Genomic DNA, 9,535 nt, shown 5'->3' on the forward strand with positions numbered 1-9,535 from the left:
TTTGATTCGAACTTTTTCTTTAGGAATTTCCTTAAAATGTCTTTGCCAAGAAGCCAACAACAATTCAACACCTGAAGAATATGTGAAGCAATTATGGTAAAATATCATAGTTAATTTGGATTATCCATCAAAGGCATGGTGATCATTTGTTAATTAATTGAAATACTGAATGTTAAAGGTCAGAATGGAATAAATTGATGAGAGCATTTAACAAAGTTTAGAAAAGTTTACGAGTAATCCAAGGAACAAAAATATATTTAAATAAGTAAGAGAGCTATATTCGGCTGTGCCGAATCTTATATACCTTTCACCAAATTATACTTCAAGATAAAAATTTTAAATATTTTAGGTAAACAAAGTTTTTTTTTCCAAAGTTGTTTTTTAATTTTTTGGAAAAAAAAATCAGGTCCAAAAATATTATTCCGATTTTGACGCATTGTAGGTCCGACTTACTATGGTCTTATATATGTCATTGCAAAGGTCTTTGAAATGTCTATCATTAGATATCCATATTGTATATATAAAAGACTTAATAATCCAGATACATATAGGTAAAAAAATAGGTTTTTTTCCTTATATCTCAGCCATTTGTGGACCGATTTTAAATAACAATCGAGCCGGAGATATTGATGTATTAATATATATACTTTATAGGGTCGGAAATGAAAAATGTAGAAATTACAAACTGATATATACCCTTCTCACAAAGGTGAAGGGCATAAAAACTAAAGAAATTAAAAGTTATTTCGACATCTAAACAAATATTATAACAGCAAAAGTGTTGTTCCATCATGGTAATGGACCCGATCATCAATACTACATTGCAATTTCTAAATTTAATAAATATCAATATATAATTTTGTGATGAAGTTGTTGTTTCTATCCGGGGTTCTTCAATTATTTGCTTCCTTTGATAACTTCTTGAAGTACATATGTCTTCGGAAAGCGATTCGTGGCTGCAATTCAACGACATAAATTCTTCGGCTTTCAATCTGCTAATTATGACTAATTGATTAAGACTAGATAATGAATACAATACGACAAGATAAATGCTTTGGATCTCGGGTAGCTAACTACATAATATTGATTCTTCAATAACAAACTATAAACTTTAATTCGACGAGATAAATACTTCAGCTCTCCGTTGCCCAACTAATGGTTTCGGAAAAGGTATTAATTTTGCATCGTCAAATTACTCGGGAGCCAAATATAACTATGTAGATCGCTAAGTTATAAATTCAGTTCATAATTGTTTGTAATAAATTTGTATTTAGGAAATATAAAAGTATATAATGAATTAAAAATTAATGAATAAATTTAAAATGACAATGATAACAAGTAATAAAAAATACATGGCTAGGTTAGGCATACGGCCCTTTACCATCTTGAGCTGGGGGACTTGAATAACTGTCCTTATCCTGAGAGGAAGCAGGTATATTAGACTTCTCTACACTTTCAACAGCACCAGACGACTGATATTTGGCAACGGGCACAGGGTACTGAACAACATAGGGTTCACGTTTGACGACAGCATTAAAGCCATTAACATTATCAGCAGTATAGGTAACGGTACGCTTGTAACCATCTGGATCAACTAAGCTATAGGCACCACGAACATAATAACCATCACGAGATTCACTATGAGATTTGATGTCACCAGTAGTGGGATCATTTACACTGTAGCTATAGTCATATTTGGCAGGAGGATAATAGACAACTGGATTGTAGTTATAACCATTTTGGTCATTATTGTAACTGGAAGAGGTCGCTGCTTGATAAGACTGCGAAGCAGATGGATTGTATGAATTATCATTAGAAGAGTCATATGAAGAAATGTTTTCGTCATAAAATCTGTTGTCATTGCTGTTTTCTTCTTGATGATATGAATTATCGTTTTGTTGTGTTTCAATATAAGAATCTTGATCTGGGTTGTCGTGTTGAACCGGAGTTGGAGCCACTAACTGTTTAAGGTTATCATGGTTGTTATCACTGGGCTTTGTGTCGTAACTGGCAGAGGCCTGGTTATTGGTAGAGGGTTTATTGTATTCATAATCACCAGCTGAAGCCAAGGCGATCAAACAAAAGATTGACACAAACTGCAAAATAAAAGTATAATTAGTTGGAAATCTATCTATATAACCTATTTCAATATTTAGTATATATTTACCTTAAAAGCCATTTCCTTCAAATTTATAAATTAAGTAATTCCTTATGAAATGTTGCTGAAAATGTTTTGTACTCTGCTATTGCTGTGGGTGCACTATATTTTAAAAAGTAATTGACTTTGATTTTTATACTATTAACTAAAAGTCTCCACCATCAATTGGCTCTTTTTCATTTTATCGTTTTCCATACTTTCGTTTATTATGAGTTTTTTCTTTATTTTATCTCTTCGTAGGACTGACCATTCATCCAATTTATGATGGTGCAAAATTTATGTTCATCATTGCCATGGATTTGAATTGAATTCATTCAAAAGTTACTCTAACGTTTTGGAACGTAATAATTGAAATTACAACATCTTTGATTTGTCCATTGTATTTTCTTCTTTTATTATACACTTATTGATATCATTTAATTGGAGTTTAAAGTGTTACAGTTTAATGTGATTCTATTGTCAATAATGTTTGAAATGTTGTTTAATTAACTTTGAAGATGAAGTTAGATGTAGTCTCCAAATATGAATTTCAACGTAGTTTGTAGTAACTGGGGTCATTCTCAAGTGTGTATAACAGACTGTGCAAATTTCGAATTTAATTTTTATGGACTCTTAAATATGACATATTTTCACCATTTTATACCAACAATAAAGAAGATTGTTATTGTCAGTTCGTTTATATCACATCGAAGTATTAGTCGATATAATCTGTGCCCTTATAAAATCCTAAGACGATCTAGCTATCAGTATACACGTTAAAGGTACGATAATCCCTATGGGCACTGCTACACGTTCAATATATATTGACCGCGATCCAGTATCGCGATATTTATTGAACGTGTAGCATGCAATATTGATGGATCGCGATCCAAATCGCAGGATAACCTAATTTTGCGTGATCCATTACAATGGATCGCGATCCAAATATCACAATATATATTGAACCCTATGAGAATAAAATTTTCCTAAAATATTCTTTGTTGATCAGAAATGTTTGGTATTGAAAACGGACAAAATCGATCCAACCAAAAACAAATACAGAACAAATATTGTTAATGGCTAAAGTGTGTACAAAAATTAATAAAATAGTTGGAACCGGTAAAAGGTTATGGATCAATATATGAAAAACTTTGTTTAGACTTACTCAATTAATTCTTATGAAGAAATGGACGTGTTTGAAATTACAATTGTTTGAGATTCATCCTCGACAGTGGAGAGGCTTTGAGTGTACGCTCCCTCATGTTTCGAAAATTTCGAATGCTATAATCAACATTTTTATGAATATTCCAATAGTAGTGTAGTATTTTAGAATGTCAAAAGTCCAGGCCACGAGCTCTTAACGTTCAGACTCCAGTAGAGTTTTTTTTATTTGTACTTTTCATTTATTTATTGAATATACCTATTTCCTTAGGCCTAACAATAAGTATTCAAATATTATAAGTAAAATTAAATCTAAGTACTCTCTAACGACAGTATTAATTGCCAATTGGCTGATCAGCTCTACGAAGTCTCGACTGCGTTTGGCTCTGTGATAGAAGTCTAGCAAGGTGACTTTGTAACTTTTTAATGTATTTCTCACGGACTTTTTTGATCTCAATATTTACCAATGGTAGTTCTGGTAAAGAGGTGCGCCGGTCATGGTCCTTGATTGAAACAGAGGTCCCAAGATCAATACTGGTACTACTAGAAGTTCCCCACAATTTGATTCGATATGTCCAAATTGGTTTTAAAATGGTTTTATACAGGGTGATTTTATAGTCAAGGCTTAACATTGATTAACCAGTGAAGGCCAGATGCTTTTAACTTCATGTGATGTCTCTTGGTTTCTATATGACTGCGCCAAATAAGTCTTCTGTCTAAGTGAATAAGGTATGTAACATAATCAGACTGAGATATATTATCATTTTTCAGTGTAACATGTGGACAGCATCCGCTCCTCAGTGTGAACGTAACATGTTTGTTTTTAAACTCATTTACTCGTTTTCTTCATTTTGTTAATTATGTCTCACAGCAGAGTTGAGAGTCATTTGTATTAACAACAAGTCAACCGGTAACCTGTTTAGTATGATAAATAAAACTTTTGACGGATATGAAATTTAACATATACGTCTGTTTTAATCCTTCAACTATCCATTTCAACCAGCAGAGTATTCATAGCTAGATTCCATAAAAGCAGAAATAATACTCTGAAGTATTCATCAATGACTCTCTAGGGTTTTCAATAAATAGGATGCAAGACTAATTAGTCTATAATCCTTAGGTTTGGTGTGTGTTTCTTTCCCCCCTTTAGAGATGCAGACAACCTTACCCCGCCTAGTGGGTATATAAGCCCATCTAATAAATGCTGTATATACGTATTAGGGTATTCGAATTATTCGATTTTTCTCTTGTTCGAATAAAACGAATAATTCGAATAAGAGATTTTAACTTGTTCGAATAATTCGATCACACGTTTAAAATTAATCGAATTATTCGAATAATTAAAATTGTTTTAAAAAAGTAAAGTATGAAGTTTTGATGTCGGTTTTTTAATATTTTATTGTTAAATAAAAACAAAAAATAACGTTAAAGTTAACAATTCCAGTATTTATAATGTTAAAAAACATTAAAAACAAAGTCCATTATTAAATTTTCAACAGAAATATTCTGATCAGATTAACTCCCGAATAATCTACAAAACAATTGACTAGCAAACCCTATAGTTTCCGTTTTGGAGCTATGTTTTGAAAATTTTGATCTAGTTGGACATGATCCTACAATATAAACGTATTAAGAACTTTTATGTCGTTCATTAATTCAGGTTTTAAAATGAGTAACTAATTCTTTAGTAAATGAATTATTCACTATATCTAAATTATTTATAACAAAATACCCTCAAGTTCTATCAGGGTTTCGAATCTTTGCTTAATCAAGTTGTCTTAGGGAATTACACAAATCTGTCCAAAGTTTGATATCATTGTCAGTGAACGTGACTAATTTGAAGTCAGGCATTTCATGATTGACGCATTTACAAATACGCAAAAAGTTTATTACCATGTTAGACAAAGATGTTCAACGATGTTCAAAATCATGTATAAGAAGAACTCCATGCTTTTCTTGCAGCGAAACGTTAGTTTGATATATTTGTGTTTATCATTCGATTTATTTAATATTTTGCAACACTTACGTACGCGGTTAATAACATCACTTATATACATATATTTTAAGATCATGGCCTTCATCTATTTCAATGTAATTATTATAAATATCATCCTCAATATCACTTTCGACGACCGTTTCAAAATCACATTCTCCATCACATTCAACACCACTTTAATCTTAGTTAAAATTTTGATTATTAATTGAGATTCTTCTAATATTTCGCCAGCTAAATAACAAATATTTTATTTCAAAATAAGTTAAAAATTTTGAAAGATTTGTTTTTAGAATTGTAACTTCTTGCAGTAATATTTATATATTTATACTCATCTACAGTGATCGAAAGTCCATTTGACTTTAGTTATTTGTCGAATTTCAGAAACAATACAATTTTTGTGAGTCATTATTACTTATTCAAATTTGAAATTATGAAAAATTTTAAGCAATTTAATAAATTAAAATATATATGAACATTTATTCGTTTTATTCGATTATTCTACATAAAATTGTTCGAATTATTCGTTATTCGAAAATAGCCATTTTAAATTGTTCGAATAATTATTCGTAAGAAATTATTCGATTAATCGAACGATCATTAGTCGAATGAATACCCTAATACGTATATTAGTTAGCCAAGGACCTGGGTATTTAAGCGGGTCGAAGCTATTTAGTGCCCTGTGAATTCTGTCTCTATTGATTTTCGGAGGATCCCTTCACACTGCCATCGTCAAGTTTTTGAATTAACTCATTGAAATTTTATATGGTGACCAGTTTCCTAGCTATTTTTCTCATAGAGGCTTACGGCAATACTACGAAATCACTACGTCAATAGTATTACTACTCTCAATAATGGGTTTCTTCTATTTAGAGTGGTATTATCACTAATATTACGTAAACAAATATTTAAGTCAATATATTTATGATCAGAAAAAGATAAATCGCTAGCGATAGCCCAGTTGTTAGTCATACTGTGGTGCTCACCACTCACCTGCGTTAAGTCAAGTACCTCACTTCTGTTCAAAATAATGAAATTGGATTCTACTACTTCTATTCTTTCATTTATTTATTGTATCTTTATTACTTAATGAACTAACAATAAGTATTTCAAATCTTATATCAAATAACTATTAATTACTCCACCCAGACCATTTTTTATCCATTGTTGCTCTGATTAAATTGTTATTTTTCCTTCTACTCTTTGGATTAGGTCTGCTGTGTCCCTCCTTTTTAATCGACTGTGGCCACTGTTATCTAACATGTTGGGTGAATTTCTAGCTTTTTTAAATATTTTTCTGCATGTGAGTCTCGGTTTTTACAAAGGGCACGTTTAGATCTTCGTGGTTATTGGCATGTTTGATGTACCATCGACAACTATGATCATTCTTAAAAACTTGTTTTGGCGTATTTGAATTTTTTTCTACATTTGACGCTGAGGTCGTGCCCCATAGCTGAACCCCATAACACCATGTAGCTTTTATGATCGAGTTATAATATAAAAGTTTACAATATAAACTAAGCGTAGAGTTTCTGCCAATGAGCCACTTAATTTGAATTGATCTCAATTTCATTTAAGTCAACTTTGCATCTATGTGTAAGACTTTTCCATGTTGAATTATCGCTTGGTTATTGATATGAATAGGGAGACATGATTCTCTACGCAATGTAAATATTATACAGTAGCCCAAGAAAGACTACATACAGGACTATGATATTATGTTACTTTAATTTAAAGCAGTTTTTTTAGTTTTTTTTTTGAGATATATAATAATAAATGTCTTATGTCGATTTTAGCAAAAAAATTCAAATAACGCCCAAAAGTTCACCGTTATTAGAGTTATTGATTCTGAGTAAAATAACGAAAAATTTATTCTCGGTCACGCCTACTTTTGGGTGGGAGGGACTATTAGTTTCATAATATTTTGAACATTAAAGCCAAAAAAACCAAAAAAAATTTTCGTTATTTGATTCAGAATCAAAAAATTTAATAACGGTGAAATTTTGGAAGTGATAGTAAATGTTGCTAAACCTGACTTAAGTGATGTTGTTTTAATTTTTTTTAGTGTGAATTTATTTTTTTAACAAATATATTTCACTACTTTTAACTTACAACGAAAGAAATTTAATTTGAATTCCTGTATGTAGACTTTATTGGGCTACTGTATGTGTAAATTTTTTCTCGTTGATTTTTATTTTCCATTGTTTTAACCATTTCTTTAATTCAAACGAGATGCTTCTTGAAGGTTTTCATGAATGCTTAGAATAGCAGTATCATCAGCAAATGTTGATGTATGAATGAGATTGTTAGTTGGCATATCAGACGAATATATCAAATATATATTAAAAAAATTTCCAAAAGCTTATGAATGTTTGCGGGTAAAATTTTATTCAATTTGTATATTAAACCATTAGCCATACTTTATCAAACGTTTGAGAAATGTCATCCGTCTGGCTAGCTGTCCATGTAAACCATGTGCGCAAAGTACAAGGACTTTATCGGTCATAAATGTTTAATTTATATAGGACAACCGGTAACCAATTTCGCTCCAATTAAGTTGTGTATATAGGGAAGTTATGTCACCTAATTTCATTACTATCGGTCCATAATTGTTCATAACCCCCATATAAGGCCCACTTCCTAAAATCACTTTAACGAGCATAAACCTCTTAAAGATGATGGAATCCAAATATAATTTAACAAAAGTATGTTTCATATAGAAATACAGTCAGCGTCTAAAGAAAGTGTACAACTTGTTTTTATATTTAAAACATTTTATTTACATATTAAAAAACTATTTGTTCTCCAAAATCTATTTGTTTCTCGCGTTAAAAATGGAGTATTTTTGGTTTTGTTGTTACTGTTTTTGTTGCAGTTGAAATAGTTTAGTTTTTTGTTTATATATTGCAAGAGAACAATTAAGTGTTTTGTTAAATACACTAGAACTGGAGAAAAAATTGTTTTTTAATATGTAAATAAAACGTTTTAAATGTAAAAACAAGTTGTACACTTTCTTTTGACGCTGACTGTATATCACACGGCCTAATCTCATGACGATCGGGTCATAATCACTCACGAAAACAAATGATTGAAATTTTGAAAGAAAAATGTTTTTGATATTTACTCAGTGTAGGGTATTATATGGTCGGGATTGACCGACCACACTTTCTTACTTTTTTATTTAAGAACAGACATCTGTAGATTATGATTTTTTACCGAAATTTATGTTTTCTGATGTTCCTAGCGATATGTTTTCCCAGCAATGTGCACTGAGATATTTTTTATAATTATATTCTAGACTCATTTGCCTTTTTACCATTTGGTGATAGATCTTCTTTATCATGCACCATGTATCTGGACACCAGTCATATCAAACTGCATTCACAGACTTTTGTTTGCAGTTCATTTGATGAATCTAACTAAAGTGGGTAAACATTTTCGAAATTAATAAATTTTAATAGAGCTGTAACTAATAATCTTGACTTCTCTGTAAGTATATAATTAAATATAGCATATTTCCAGGCGGCAATAAAACACTGAACAAAACAAACACCTAAAAACTGCTGCTAACAGAAACCAGTTACAAATTGTTGAACTATTTTGAAAATTTAAACGTTTATTTTTAAAATCACGTGATAATAAATAGACAAATAAAAGAAAGTAAATTTTTATAAAATTCATTAAACGACATTCTTTAAAAACAATTAAATTTAAAAAAAAAAAAAAACGATATAAAAATACCCAGCTAACAAATAAATATTAAACAAATTTGCAGGTACTGAAAAGTATCTATCGCTCATGTTAATGTGTAAGTGACATTTAAATTTATATTGAGAATTTAAAATTTCTTTACACAGTAGAGTGTAAGTGTGTAGGTTATTAAGTATCTGTGTGTGTTTGTTTTAAAGTTGGCTTGTGTGTCGTATAATCAATGTGACAAAATGTGTTCGATGAAGAACCAACCATGTGCTGAACTGTGCTGCGCATGCGTACAATTTACGAATATTAAATGATTTTTTTTTCTTCGATTTTTGTATTGTTTTAATCGGATGTTGTACATGTGCAGTATATGAATTTATGTTGTTGTTTTCTTCTGTTTGTTTTTGTTTAAATCTTTTTCTGACAATGTGTTTTTTTTCTTTATGTCTGGTAGTTATTGGCGCAGTAGCGCTACGATGATGATGATGGTGTTATAGGTGTTTTTTTTTGTATATGTACTACGGACGTATGAGCAGTTTGTGTTA

The 9,535-nt window shown here is 30.6% G+C and overlaps 1 protein-coding gene across 1 annotated transcript; it reads right to left on the minus strand.

The window, feature by feature from the left end:
• Positions 1-1,361: 1,361 nt before the first annotated feature.
• Positions 1,362-2,179, minus strand: Cpr23B (Cuticular protein 23B). The gene is made up of 2 exons (XM_065500290.1): positions 2,168-2,179; positions 1,362-2,096 (listed from the first exon to the last, which is right to left on the minus strand). Exons 1-2 carry the CDS (start codon positions 2,177-2,179, stop codon positions 1,362-1,364), a joined length of 747 nt encoding a protein of 248 aa, XP_065356362.1.
• Positions 2,180-9,535: the final 7,356 nt, after the last annotated feature.

This window comes from Calliphora vicina, chromosome 2 (genome assembly GCF_958450345.1).
Source record: "Calliphora vicina chromosome 2, idCalVici1.1, whole genome shotgun sequence".
Taxonomy (NCBI): Eukaryota; Metazoa; Arthropoda; class Insecta; order Diptera; family Calliphoridae; genus Calliphora; species Calliphora vicina.